The sequence below is a fragment of the Ptiloglossa arizonensis genome, chromosome 13, assembly GCF_051014685.1.
Source record: "Ptiloglossa arizonensis isolate GNS036 chromosome 13, iyPtiAriz1_principal, whole genome shotgun sequence".
Classification (NCBI taxonomy): Eukaryota; Metazoa; Arthropoda; class Insecta; order Hymenoptera; family Colletidae; genus Ptiloglossa; species Ptiloglossa arizonensis.
Genome location: NC_135060.1, coordinates 10951688 through 10967180, shown reverse-complemented (window position 1 = coordinate 10967180; position 15493 = coordinate 10951688). Strand labels below are relative to the sequence as shown.

At 38.1% G+C, this 15493-nt stretch overlaps 1 protein-coding gene across 4 annotated transcripts in view; it reads right to left on the bottom strand.

The window, feature by feature from the left end:
- Window positions 1-15493, bottom strand: part of 5-ht7 (5-hydroxytryptamine receptor 7) — a 253640-nt gene that overhangs the window by 146579 nt on the left and 91568 nt on the right. For all 4 annotated transcript variants that reach the window (XM_076325887.1, XM_076325888.1, XM_076325889.1 and 1 more), the window contains exons 4-6: window positions 14282-14577; window positions 12438-12681; window positions 7601-7813 (exon numbers count right to left, since the gene is read on the bottom strand). In XM_076325887.1, coding sequence (XP_076182002.1) covers window positions 7601-7813; window positions 12438-12681; window positions 14282-14577 — 753 coding nt within the window. The remainder of the gene's footprint in view (window positions 1-7600; window positions 7814-12437; window positions 12682-14281; window positions 14578-15493) is intronic.

Genomic DNA, 15493 nt, shown 5'->3' with positions numbered 1-15493 from the left:
ATGGAAATGTATTACCGTGGAGTAAGCTCGATATATTTGAAGCTTCTGCGACACGTTTATGGATCGTCCTTGCAACAGTGACTTAGCACGCGTTTCTTCGTTTTGCAGGAATACAGTATACGGTAAACGTTTTACGGTATACGGTATCACCATCGTGATTAATTGAAACGTTCAACTTTTCTACATAACGCTAATCGGTCTTCTTCGTTTCGAATGTAACGAGATTGCAAATATATATATTTATAATGTAGTATCGGATTTTCCACATTTCAATAGACGTACTGTTCCTAGCTGGAAAGAAGACGAGTGGACCGGAACAGGGACGAGAGGGGTCACCGGTTCGCCTATTCGGCTGCCGCGACTCGGAGAAATATTGTGGAATGTGTTGGAACGAGTGCAACAATGATCCAAAGAGTGTCAGATGTCGATGTCAGTTTTGAGGACTGTCTCCATATTGGCGCGGAAGGGTCGTCAACGGTTTGGCTATTTTCCTTTTGGGTCTTTTTCTAGTCAGTTCCAAGTCGAGAATCACGAAGACGACACGACACTGTCGTCGTTCACGTCGAGGCATATTATTGTGTAGTATCGGATTTTCCGCGTTCGCTTAGGCCTGCTTCGAGCGTAGGCCTAAACAAGATGGCGCCTGCGGTCGGACTTGAGTTGAGCTAAACATTTGGCGCCGATCGGTCCGCTAGCTTTCCTGGAAGGCACGAGTATCCTTTACAGGGTGTCTTGCTCTTGCGCGACGACCGAGCGTGAGAATGCACGGGGATGAAAGGGAATACATGTGGTTCGGAGAAAGTGAAGAGTGTTTGGGAAAGACGAACGATCAGGATGGCCGAACGTGACCGAATGTCTCAAATGAGAGAGACTGAGAATTGGAATGAAAGAGAATGAATGGGAATGACTGTATAGAGCGCGAGAAGAACGCAGTATGGGATAGTATGACAAAGTATGACGACGAGAGTATGTCCGAAGAGTGTGTCGCGGACAGTATGACTGAAAAGACGATAAAACGAAACAATTAAAAGACGTACCGAGCGAAACTAACCACCGACACTACGTCTAACACTATTATCACTGTAATTTATAATAAATATATATATATCCATAAACCACGCACGAGTACAACAGTTATTTGGGGGCTCGTATGGGGATCAATCACTCAAAGATCTCTTCTCAAGTGATTTGAAGAGAGAAAAACAACAATAATGCAGATTGGTTTCGCTATTGGTTTATAATACTATCGAAAGATTACGGTGAACACAATTACGATTAATGTAGTTAAAAGAATGATCCACGAAAGGAAAACACACAGGTGATATTGTGATAATAATACAAATAATTGATCGAAAACGATACGGTGGCTACGAAGGCAACCTTTTAAAGGCGTGTTAAATAAACACGGTACACTTTTTCTTTAGAAACGGGCGTGGAATATTGACTCGTACAATACAAACACTGGAACACGATTGGTAAGACACATACGGAGCACTTAATTGTCAGTGTTGAAATTTTGACAGGTTCAATTTTAATTAAAATTTAGTTCCCGCGAGTAGTTTATTTTCCCCTTTTTCTGCGTCCGGTGAGATAAGGCTCGTTTAATACCCGTCCTTAGAAGATAAATCTCTGGATGCCCATCTCTCAGAATGTTCTTCTAAGAGGTCTACTGCGATACTCGAAAGCACACGAAAATTGTTACTATCCAGACCTGACACAATTCGTTAAAAAGTGGTTTGTGTTTGTTGTACTGATCCGGCAATAAATTGTTCCTAATGGCCAAACTATTAACCCACGAACAAAATTTATCCAGAGGAAAAACACTACCTTCTTCTCATCGAAATTATACCTAGTTATTTAGGGTTAGTCGTCTCGATGTACTAAATAATTATCTCGATTTTTAATTTTTCAAAACTTCACCGTTCTGTCGTTACATCATCTTTGGTGTTTCTTAAATAATTATAAATACTACTTAGGTTAGAATGTGCTGGAAAATGTCCTAGGATTAAGTGTTTTAGCTATACATTTATATGTTGAAAACATGTCACAAGTTTAGATTTGAGATGTTTCACACATGCGCGTACAAGGATAGAAGCTCTGTGTGTTGAGCTTAATTTTGGGCCGCGGTTAATCCGTGATTGTGTATTGCATAAAACCACGCGTACTACAGCTCGTACTTCAGTCACGGTATAGTGAACATTATTACAAACTAGAATGTTACAAAGTTATTCAACGCGAAATTTATATTGGAATATTAATACACTATTAAGTTACTCCTTTTAATCGTCAATAAATAAATAGAAAGTCAACAAATAAATAAGATTGTTTCATCGTAGATGCACAATATCTGTGCTTTCCAGTACAGTGCTGTGCTTTATAATCCGATCTGAGTAGAAAATGCACGGAACGAATCAGACAGTGGTAAGACCAGGAAACACAAGAAGAGGAATCTTCGAATCGTTTCGTTCGTTTTCACCAGAAACGAGAAATCTTATCTGGCGTTGCAAAATGGGGCTTTTATACAATGATAACGGAGGACCAAAGATTCGAACGTGGTATAAAACGCGAATTTTAACTTCTCGAAAGTCTCGTTTCCCTTTCGCCGTCCTTATCCCTCGTTCGGTATCTCACGTTTTTTCTTTTATCGTTCACCACGCGTTAAGAGTGTCGAATATACGACTCGGTTTTTCGAATTGAACGCGAACGTTGCTCCACTCGCGATCAGTTTAGTATCTGGGGCCAGAGGAGCTTTCGGGATCCCTCGAAATCGTTTATTACTAAATCCTGCAACGGAGTTCTTACGAGGAACAGTGTTACGGCGAGCAGACGGACCAACTCGTTACAAGAGATTCCAGCTGCATTACGTGTCTGCCATTGGTGGATTCCAGTTGCATTAGACGTTTGCAATTGGTAGATTCCAGATGCATTACTTGTCTGGGATCGGTACATGCCAAATGCATTACGCGTCCCCAATTTGTAAATTCTAATTTGCATTGTTTTGTCCTTATCGAGACGGTTTGGCGATCGAGCTATAGATTTCATCAGAGGGCGGTGAATGTATTCTTAACCGAAAACGAGAGCACAAACTTTACGAAGGGTTGCCTGAGTGCAGAAAAACGCGCGCGTGTTGTGTTAGCGCGTACGTGTCGGAAGGGAAGAATTCATCACGAATGAAGGGGTTGGATGGAAGAGGGTGCTGAGAAAAATTCGAGACAGATTCGATGGAAATGGCGTAAATATTATTTCGTTGTAGAATCTACGTGAAGAATAAATATTTTATATTTTCCATATTGAAATTGATTGAAAATAAAATATATATTTTACTCCTGGATCGATGTTGCAAGCGAATGAAATATTATTTTTGATGTTTTAGAAAATATTGGGACACACAGAGATACTATTGAGTGTGCGGTTTATATTCTGATATTGATCAAAACTATGAGGTGTTAAATTATATTGTAAAAACTTTTACTTGAAGGTGGTGAAAATTGAAAGTAGTAAACGCGTAACTTTTTTTTTTATAAAACATAGATGAAAATGTACATGAAACTATGTCCTGTGTTATACATTTTATCGTAGATGGTCAAAGTTACTTGTAAGATGAAACGCATTTGATTTAATGTTCTTGCCCACGTGAAACATCCAATTTCATTTTTTTCCACGTTATGTAACCAGAAAAGTTTTAATTGAAAGTATAAGTGCACGTATTGCTTGTCACATTTACGACAACTGTTATAGGAAAAGTTTTAATTATTTCGTGCTATGCTTTGTAATGCAAGTAAGTGGACGATGTACGCAACTAGTCAGACCGTACGAAGACCAGGAAAATACAACATGATTCATCAGTTCAAGTGCTCTCCCTAGAAACAAAAGCTCCTGTCAAGCTTTATACAAGCTTCTAAATCAGAGTTAAGACATTGTTTACTGTACATTTACATTAGAGGCGATGAAATGTACTGCGCAACGAAGTTCTGCCAAGATTACAATTCTACTATTTTAAAACTCGAATATTTCCAGTTACTTTTGGAACAAACGTACCTTAATACTTTGTTTTTCTTTTTACGGAGTTCTATAAAATAATAGATGCTGAAAATAAAAGTTAATCTTACTATCCTTCCTACATTTCTATTCATAAAAAAAAAATAATACTATCATCACTATATATGCTTCAGAGCCACAACATTTTTGTAAACAACCCATTTTCCTACTATTTTAATATCGAAGATATTAAGACGACTTCTTTTTAACGCGATACTGTAAAAATTTATCGAGAGTAGAATTCAATGTTTAATACGAAGACGATTGAAAATCTATCGAATATTCGGATCTTTAACAATTTCTGAAATGTAAATTTAGCATTGTCGGGTGTTGTGTAATTTGGACAAGTTAAACATGATTGAAGACAGCAGAAGAGTTCTTAAAATTGGAGGAAATTCAGCACGAGTCTTAGGGAAGGACGTGGACAAATTTCCAGCGCGTAGCGTAGTATTTCCAGGCGACCTGGTGCGAAGGGTCCTTCGAGTAATTAAAAAAAAGCCGAATTGTTTTCGACACGACAGCTTCCAAGCGCGTTCGAGCGAGAATTCTTTTTTTTTTTTTACACCGTTACGCCCGTAAAAGTGGGCGACACTGTCACCAGCTGCTCCGACATCTCGTGACTTTTCTGCATTTTTCCGGAGCTTGGCAAAAGTGAATTTATGGCGTGTTTCATCGGCGTGCGAAGAAACCAACGGTAACGAGGCCGGGAGCTGCGTTTTGTCAAACCGTCCGCCTTCTTAATTTACATTTACTAATTCCGAAGTGTTCCAGAAACGTCAAATGGTTCTCGAATAATCGTACGCGTTTACGAAAACCTCAAACACTAATCGCCATCTTAACGCGTGGAAAACACATTTTTCTGAATTCTCTTTGCACGGATTTGTAACATTTCGCACAAGAATTCACTGACATTTTGTTTTCTTAACGAGTGAATTTTATCGTGACTGACAAATAGAGAAATAATGAAAATATATTTTCAAACGTGGTATTATTATAAAATGTAATGTTTAGTGTCTAAAGATAGAATTTTTTGGTTTGGTTCAAAATGAATCCCAAGAAATTTGTCTCAAGGTCGTGATTTAACAAATTTAATTTTGATTAACCAATTACACTAAGGTTCGCGTATTGTGTCTGGTAGATATAAAATAGTAAACTGTTTTATGGTTACGAATTTTACACAGTGTACAAATTTGTTATAAATACTAACTTCTAACGATCAGTTTAATGTCTCGTTAATTTTCTATAATTAGTTGGACACGTATATATTACGTGCTTCTGGTTGTATACACAGATTTAGAGTTAAACATAAAATGTTTTTCTACACGTATTCTGCATTATAGAAAAGTTTACCCGAGGTATCCCGACTCTACAGGGTAATTTTCGGTTTAAATTACACCCGGGAGTCTGTTTCCTTGTGAAAACGTGTTTCATGTTTGCATATAATGCAGAGGTGTACACATTTCTTAAAAATTCAGGTCACGGTTATCTCTCACGGAGTAAATTCGGAGAAATTGAAACAACACGCTGCAGGATACCTAAAATGTACAAGAATAGGAAAATTTCTAAGAATCTGTCGCAGTTAGTGCTTTTCGAACTCGAAGAATGTTTATATTTTGTACGGAGAACGTTTATATCTTGTACTTGCACGTTGAAAAGTAAAATGAAAAAATATTTGTATCAATTATAAAATGGAACGTAAGAAAGGAAATAAGTGAAAAATTAAATACAAAAGAACATTGTAAGTTATCGATTTCCACGATGTTTCGATATTTCGATGAATCGTGTTCACGATGTAAAAGTTTAAAAGAATAAAAACACCCCCTATGGAATTCTTTTCTTTTCGATTTTAGAGTGTACATTTACTTTTCTTATTTACTAGTTTTCTTATTTAGAGGACAATACTATCGGTGGTTTTGTAGGAAAATGATACTCCTGTGTATCCTTTTCTTATTTAGAGGACAATACTGTCGGTGATTTTGCAGGAAAACGATGCTCCTGTGTCTCAGCGATAGAAACGCAGAGACCACGTGTCGAGTAGCAACGATACAGATTCCGTTTCGTATCAGAAAAGTATATTTTGGTTCCGATCCTTCCATTGTACGCGGCGAACTGAATCGAAGATACCATTTTTTGAGAGAATATTGCAAAGGTGATACAGTTTCGAAAACGGTATTTACATTACAATTGAAAATAAAATTGGAACTATGCAATCTCAATGTTACGAAGTCTTATTTTTAAATTCGAGGAAATTATTTATTAGAAACGAAATTTCTGATAAGAAGTAATCTGTACGTATATAAATGTCGAAGAAAATTTACGATATTTATGAGAAATTATTGAACGTTGATGAAAATGAAATGTGACTTAAAATTTTCTATAAAATAGCGTCAAGTGAATTTGAAATTTTACGACTAATCTAGTTTACGTTGCTAATGAAACGAGTTTCCAAAAATAACAGGTGGGACCAAAGTTAAGATGAGCGTAAGCAACGCGAATGAAATATTTAATGTACACGTTGGCATTTCCTCCTTAAAGGATAAAGTCGTTTATTATGAAATCTTGGGTCGCGCATGTGCGCACGATAATGCCTCAAGGTGATATAGGAAATAATTTTGTAATTACACCTACAATGTTATATATATAAGGAAGTATGGAGAGAAGTTCTCGCGTCGACTAAAATTCTAACAATTTCGGCCAAAATTCTCTGCATACTATACTGTGTCTTATCGAGATCGATGCAGTGAAATATCCCACGGTTTATAAGAATTCGATCAAGGACAGGTTCGATAAAATATAACTCTCTGGGTGAACATTATGAAAAATAATACCATTATCTACACGGATAATTATACGTTTATCAATACGTGAAAAGAAGCTTTGTATTTCTAAAACGATATTCGATGTTTCTCACGGAAACGAACTAAATATAGAAACATTAACCTTGCATATATCGCTATTAAGTAACCCCACTTGCCCTTTATGATTTCGTGTATCTTAACTTCAAATCAAAAATTGTTTCATATAAAAGAAAATATTTTTCCATCTATTTTATCACAGTATCCCCTTTGAGAAAAATCTTTGAGAAAAAAGTATCGATAATTCAAACGTATGCACAAATTGACAGATACTTTACGACGTTGTTGTCACGAGTGTATGCAATTGAATTTTTCACGTTGGTGCGAGAGGAGTGGTGGTAAAAAATTGCAACGAATTGAAAGAAAATGAACGTTCGTCGCTTCTGTTTATTTAAATTACCGGACTGGTGAAGGGTCGAAAGAAGCTAGTTTCTAGCATCGATGTAGGCAACGCTCAGCGTGAAAGCAGCGACGACGCGAGACTATGATCGCTGCTACGAAAGCGTCTTTCGAATCGAACCTACGCCTCGCTTCATGATCAGTGGAGCGTCTTATGCGCGAGCGTGGCGGGTGTCAGGGATCCCGATCGGTGGATTCGCGAGCGAATTAGCTGGGAGAATGATTCGTTGACGACCGATCGTCGAACAGAACGAGGGAATCTCTGCGCGAGGCGTTCTATCGCGTGGAAAAGCTGTTCATTTACTCACCGTCGTCGAGGCGCTGGAACTTCTGTGTTGCTTCACTGGTGAACTTCCCTGGGTAGCTTGTATGTCGGAGCTTAATTGACGGTTTACAGCAACCGGCTGATGATGCTGCACCACGGGCTCTATATCGAGATAGCAATGAGCCTCCAAATGGCTCTGCGCTCTCCTCTCTTCCAGGACTATTTTGCGGGCAGCGCAGAATATCCTGTAGTAAACCTGGACGAAGGAAACGATACTTGAGATCAGGACGAGTTTCTACGCGAACGGTTCCGATCCTTCGATCGCGTTCGATGGATCTTTGTTTCGTGGATAGGTAAATGGTACTCGAGTTGTAGAGAAGTTTCTACGAGAATTATTCAAGTCTTTCGATTGCGTTCCATGGAACTTTGTTTCGTGTTTAGGTAAATGGTACTCGAATTGTAGAGAAGTTTCTACGAGAATGATTCAAGTCTTTTGATTACGTTCGATGGATCTTTGTTTCGTATTTATGCAAAGAGATTAAAATGGTACTCGAGTCCTAGAGAAGTTTCTAAGAAAATGATTCAAGTTTTTCGATTGCGTTCCATGGAACTGTGTTTCGTGTTTAGGTAAATGGCACTCGAGTTGTAGACAAGTTTCTAAGAAAATGATTCATGTCTTTCGATTACGTTCCATGAAACTTTGTTTCGTATTTATGCAAAGAGATCAAAATGGTACTCGAGTTGTAGACAAGTTTCTACGAAAATGATTCAAGTCTTTCGATTACGTTCCATGAAACTTTGTTTCGTATTTATGCAAAGAGATCAAAATGGTACTCGAGTTGTAGACAAGTTTCTAAGAAAATGATTCAAGTCTTTCGCTTGCGTTCGATGAATCTTTGTTTCGTATTTATGCAAAGAGATCAAAATGGTACTCGAGTCCTAGACAAGTTTCTAAGAAAATGATTCAAGTCTTTCACTTGCGTTCGATGGATCTTTGTTTAGTATTTATTCAAAGAGATCAAAATGGTACTCGAGTTATAGACAAGTTCCTACGAAAATGATTCAAGTCTTTCGATTACGTTCCATGGAACTTTGTTTCGTATTTATACAAAGAGATCAAAATAATACCCGGGTTCTGGACGAATTATAAATTTTTCATTTTAAAGAACGAATACCCGTCAGAGAATACAAGTTTCGAAAATTATATTGCGAGATGGAAAGTATCCCGTGATAAAAAAATGTTTGGAAAAAGCGCTGCTTTAGCACGCGATAAATTTACGTGACGTTTCAGAAGTCGTTGTACCGTAAAATCTTGAAATAATTACGCGACGAGGAAATCATTAAAATCCACGGTTTTTTCCCGAGGCTTGGCATTACGTTTCCCATTGATTGGACGTTTTGCGCGCGGTAAACAAACCCATGAAAATAATTGGCGGGAACGTGGCATAACTCGGTATGAAAATAAACGAACGCGAACACCTTGCCGCGGTAGCGCTAACGTCAACGCGAATTGACATAATAACAGTTAAATAATTGCCACACCGTGAAATGATCGTCGTCGGTGACCGCGCGTCGCTTTTATAGCTACGCGCTGCTTTAATTAATGCAGTAAAATGTACCGCGATGTTTGTAACGGGTCAACGACAAATTGGTTGCAAGCTCTGTCGAAAGGCGTCGTTTATTGAAAACTCAGTCCGCGAAATGCGTGTACGTGTTCCTCTGAACGATCGAAAATTGCTTTAAAACTTTTGACGGAGAAGCTCGTTAATAATAAGAATTTACAAACTTTGAAAAGAATTTACAGTTCACAGAGAACTGTGAAGGAGAGAAACGTGGTAACCTATTTAACGAAATAATTTCGTGTCACGTAGTTGTGTCGAAAGTTTAAAAACTATTAAACATTCTCAACGATGCGTCGAAAACGTAGTTTGCGAAAGATCTCTCTTCTTTTTACCCTTAATTGGTTCAATTTTTTAAAATAGAAACTGTAAAGATTCGATTATATTTTTACGCAACGAAGAACCTCAATGAATTCACCCTTCAGTGTCCGCGCGTTAATTAAACGAAAACTCCAGCGGAGAAGTGAATAATTTTTACGTAATTATGAAACCGATCAAATCATGTGAACGCGGATAATCGTCGCGCAATATCGCTGATAACTGTTCTAATTAATTCAGCGAAAGGTCGTTGTAACGCTCGATGAATGAAAAGCATTCAACCCGAGAAAATGCTACGCGACCCATGACGAGTTCATCTTGTCCGATAATTGTAAAAGTCTGTAGCTCAATTAATAGATGTCTTATACTTTGACAGAGTACCGTAGTTCGTTTGATAGAATACACTCGGATCTAAAGCATTCGATCGGTAGAAGATACAGATATCAATTAATACTTGGAAGAGTTCAAAGTATCGAGGAAACGCACGTTATAAAAATTGGTAAGAATCTCTTCAAGAAACAAATATTTGTCTACAATGTGAGCAACTTCTCCGAGTTGAAGCCAGTAGCTGATGTTGGACATAACGATACAAATATCTATTAATACTTATAAGAGTTCAAAGTATCAAGGAAACGCACGTTATAAAAATTGGTAAGAATCTCTTCAAGAACCAAATATTTGTCTACAATGCGAGCAACTTTTCCAAGTTGAAGCCAGTAGTTGATGTTGGACATAACGATCCTTCATGATCCATGAACGATCCACTTGGTAACGCGATACACTTCCCAATGTATTAATCAGGTTCAATTAAATCAAGATAACGAGCTTCGTTGTCGGTCGATATATTATTAAATTCCGATAGTCACCTAATAGGCTTACAATGTCAGCTTTTCCATTAACGTGATAAAGCTTAATTGTTTAACGCGTCTCGAAGCAAGTGTATTTTCGAACATATTCCTATTCGTTACTCCGTACTAAGGTGCGAAGGAATTTAATCGTATACGCGAACTTTGTACAATAGGAATAGTTTTGGCATTACGATGGAAAAATCTCAGAGAACTGAAATTTCTGAAGTGTCTTCTGCAATGATCCAATCATCCGGGCGTGTCTTCGGGGATAATGCATTCACCTTGGATACCAAAACTCAACGTTGAAATTAAGAACGAAAGACTTTGCGACTTAAAATCGAGAACTGTTCCAAATTTCCACTGGAACGACTTTAAACTTCAAATCAAGAACTTCGAAATCTACCTCGCACCCCAAATTCAGAATACTTCAAATACTTTGCACGTTGTACAATGTTCATTATGCTCTATTGGAGACGTAAAGAGTATTTCCAATTATGCACCGATACACTTAAAAACACATTCAGTCGATATGTTCGTAAAGCAGAATTTTTCTCTTAAAACATTCGGTATATGAATTTCACACGAAATTGGACGTTCTAGTTTCGCAAATTTATTAACGCATAAATATAGCAAAGTACTATTCACGATTGTATTTCATTTCATATATTGTTGTTTCAACGATCGTTAATTTCGTTAACGTATCAAGTTGATCGTAAATTTAATTTACAGAAGATATTGTACCTCGTTTTTAGTTCCATTGAAAAACGTCTAAAAGAAGATATCGTCCCTTTAGAGAATTTCGTATCGACGTACACAAATGAGAAGTAAAGGAAAGTTTCATTCTTCTGTCCACCATTTGATCTAATACTCTGTTATTAATTTTTCAACGAACAGAATTACTACATTTTGTCGTAAGATAATCGTGGAAATTTTTTAACAAATCCTCACGGGACATTTAAATACATGCAAGAATTTCGTATCGACGTACACAAATGAGAAATAACGAAAACTTTCATTCTTCTGTCCTCCATTCGATCTAATACTCTGTCATTAATTTTTCAACGAACAGAATTACTACATTTTGTCGTAAGATAATCGTGCAAATTTTTTAACAAATCCTCACAGGATTGGTCCACGATTGACCATCGTGAACGCGCGTAGACCTATCGTCCCCGAATTTAATCTCGAACGACTATTGCAAAATATGTGCCTACCTGTAACGTTGGTATTTACGATAACGCGGGTTGAAACTTTAAAACTCGTTTCGAATCGTTCGACGGTTGAATAATGTGTCTCGAATACTCCCAGCGGACTGCTGTCTATTTCTCGCAACGATTGGAAATCGACTGTGTTCGTTCTAGACCCGACCTATCGAATTTTTCTGCAACGGTCGTACCGTAGATTCGATGACGAACACTTGGAAGGTTACGAACGTGATTGATCGTACTTCAATTTCCGGGAAAAGGAAGATGTTTCCCGCGGTACAAAGCACGGAACGGTTTGCTAATTAAAATGATCATTTTTTAGAACCGACCGCGCCGTTGACGGAATTGCTTCGTCGAGGTAACTTTTCGTTCATCATCGAAGCTACCTTTGCTACTGGTATCGATATTGGTATAGCTACGATAATAGTTTCTACGAATTTGATACTCGATTATTTGTTCTTTCCATTGGAAAATCGTTCAAAAATTCTATATAATTAATTAACAAATCCATCGATCGATCTACATACGAAAACTATATATTATTTTAAAACCAATGATCTCTTCGCAACGCTGAGGAGTCGATCATCGTTTGGTTCGATTCTTTACGAGGGATAGAACTATCCGAAGAAGACGAATCTAATCGAATACATTAAGAATGTATTCAATGACCTAAATTAGGTGAATTGTATTCGAGATTCTGATCGTTGGACTTGTTTGGTAGATTCTCCTACCTCTCATAAGTCGTGTTCACTTGAACACGAATTATGCAAGTATCTTGAGAGTCAATTCGAGCAGCTGTCGAGAACTGTTCGAATTTTTAGAATTCTTACACATTTGTCGATCCAAGGCTACGCACAACGACAGATCCAGGTATTTGGGGGTGTACCTACGTGAATCATGACGAAGAGGGGCATGTAGAAGCTGCCCACGGTGGCGTAAATCTGATAGAAGAAATTTTGGCAGACAACGCAATGCGACGGCCCGGTCTCGGAGTAGGTGTGCTCGTTCCCCATTATCAGCAGCGGCGGCAGGCTAATGCAGCCTGCTCCTAACCAAACCAGGCTGACGTAGATGATCATCCGTTGCGGTGTCCTCTTCACTCCGTACTTCAGTGGCTTCGTTATGGCGCAGTATCTACGACAGAACGCTCTGTTTGCATACGACCGACTAATAGTGTAGTGACTGATGACTGATTAAACAGAACAGGCATGAATGGCGTCGAGGGGATAGGGAACGTTCTGTTTTTCTTCCTGCTAGTCTCCTCGGCGTACCCTGGTTTCACAGAGCTAAGATGACAAGGTGTGCAAGTTTAATAAGATCTTCGAGTTTAATAAGATCCCTACGGGAATGGTCCGAGTATGGAGGAGGTGAACGATGAGAACGGAACCGGTTAACGAGACTATCGTTGTGTCTATAACCTATTTAGCTATCGCGTGACATTTAATAAATCTCTGTTCAAAAGACATAAGACTAAGGAGTCGAGCTAAGAAGAAACATCATCTCGAAAGTACTACCGCCTAACCCCGATTTTAACGAAACTTTAGAAATTTGTAGGACAACCGAAAGTAAGGGACGCGAATTGTTTTAGCTGCGGTGACTCAAGTTTGAGGATTCAAACTACCCTTCAAAGTTTCACCATCTTTAATGGTAACTTGAAGACTACAGGAGTTACAAGAAAGTGTTTCAAACGAATTCTTTAGGTTTTTTGGACAGAGAATAATATTTCTAATTTTTGAAAAAAAAGAGGATATGTAACCATTACAAGTTGGCAATCGAAACGCTACATATTTTCATGCAGATGTATAAATATATAGCGTATATACTGCTCAAAAGTTTTCGGACCTCTTTGAAACATCAATCTTTATTAATTGCTTACGGTTTAAGCGACAAGTGACGTTTCAATTACTGTTTTGGATGTTGAATTAATATTCATGAGTTGTTATCGCACATTTTACAAGTATTCGGATACCACACCGACACCAATCTATATTTCAATGCCGACGGGATGTTTTTCACTCAAAGCAAAATAACATGGTGAAAAGAAAATTGTATACCAAGTTTTTCGAGGTCGTTCCAAAGAAAAGACTTCGAACTTCGAACCGACGTTAATCTTAGACGCGCAAAAAATTGTTTAAACAATTAGGAACGATTTGAAATTTTACGAGAAAACCATGTACACTTTTTCAATGACTTCACGGTGTAAAAAATAATTTTCGACAAAATTCAACCCAAGGATGTAAACGTAGAAGGTTCGTACTTTAAAACAACCCCATGAAGATTACTGTACGATTATTCTTCGCGAAGTTACAACAGTTTAAACATCGCGAGCGTTTCGGTCAAGTGTCCAGAATCTTAGACGCCTAAAAAATTGTTTAAACAATTGTGAGCAATTTGAAATTTTGCGAGAAAACCATGTTCACTTTTCCAATTACTTCACGGTGTAAAAGAATTTTCGAAAAAATTCAACCCAAGGATGTAAACGTAGAAGGTTCGTCCTTTAAAACAACCCCATGAAAATTACCGTACGATTGTTCTTCGCAAAGTTACAACAGTTTAAAGATCGTTGGCGTTTCGGTCAAGTGTCCGGAAACTTTTGAGCGAAAGTGTACGAAGCTGCTGGTTCGTAAAGGATCAATTTCAAATGGCATAAATTTGTTATCCAACTTGGCGCCGGAATTAATTAAACGCGAAATCTGGTTACACGTTGAATTTATGGTACCGCGAAACTACTTACCGATCGACGGAGATCATGCAGAGGTTCAGGATGCTGGCCGCGCAACTCAGCACATCGAAGCTAACCCAAATGTCGCACATAATTTTGCCGAAGGACCAATTACCGGAGATCTGGTATAGCAACGCCATCGGCATTACCAGAAGTGCAACGCAGAGATCGCTAACTGCGAGGCTAACCAGTAGATAGTTGCAAGGTTTTCGTAGCTTCTTAACGCGAAATACGGCGACACAGACCAGAATGTTGCCGATCACGGTCCCGACGATGATGCTACCAAGCACCAGGGCGATGAGTATTGCCTACGGAGAGAAAATCAGAAATCGTGATTTCCCTGTTGGCGGTGTACACGATGAAATTGCCCGGCGAAAACTTGTATCGTTCGAAACATAACAGAAATTGGGTAAATGCAACGATCGAAATTGTTGAAAAATCGATAACGCAATGTTCACTCGAAACGATCGCGTACCATGATCTTTCGTTTCGTATTAAAGTGCATAATTTTGTTCGAGCAAATGTTTGCAATCAATTGTATTCCGAACACGACATACGGAAATTGTTGGAAATTATCTTAGACAGAAGCACAGAGAATTTATAGAAAATTTCAAATCGACAAATTCGTCTAAATGGAATTTTAATACGTTACCTGTACTTTAATTATAAAGTGGCCGGGACAGTCGAGTTGAATTTTCAATATTGGAAATAATTCTCCGTACTTTCGTTGGACGTATAAAACGGGTCACTAAACTTATGGATGCAACGTCGTGTGTAAATTAAAACTAACCAACGAATAGACTCTAAAGTATTCACGATTAAAATAACGATTCAAACTTTCCGGATCGTTTATTTTCCTTTTCGTGTTTTACACCGATCGATCTGAATCAAGGATAAATTTGAATGGAGACTTGATCGCGGAATATTCTAAATTATTTGGATGATCGAGGAAATACGGTTTGTTTCTTCAACGATAGGAATGTTTGTAGAATATTATTTCTTTTCGAAAATAACCTAGATTCGTTTGTCGAAGTTCGTAGGCGCAACGACAGTGGATTGATGCAACGAATGCCTTTGACACGCCAGACTGTTCTAGATGCAAATTCGTCAGCAGCCGTTGTAAGTCTCGATGAAATGTAATTTTCACTAATGACACTAAGTGGTTGAGTGGATTTCCGGTGTTGCGGTGTACTACACGATGATATTGGCGGTCGAAAATTTGTA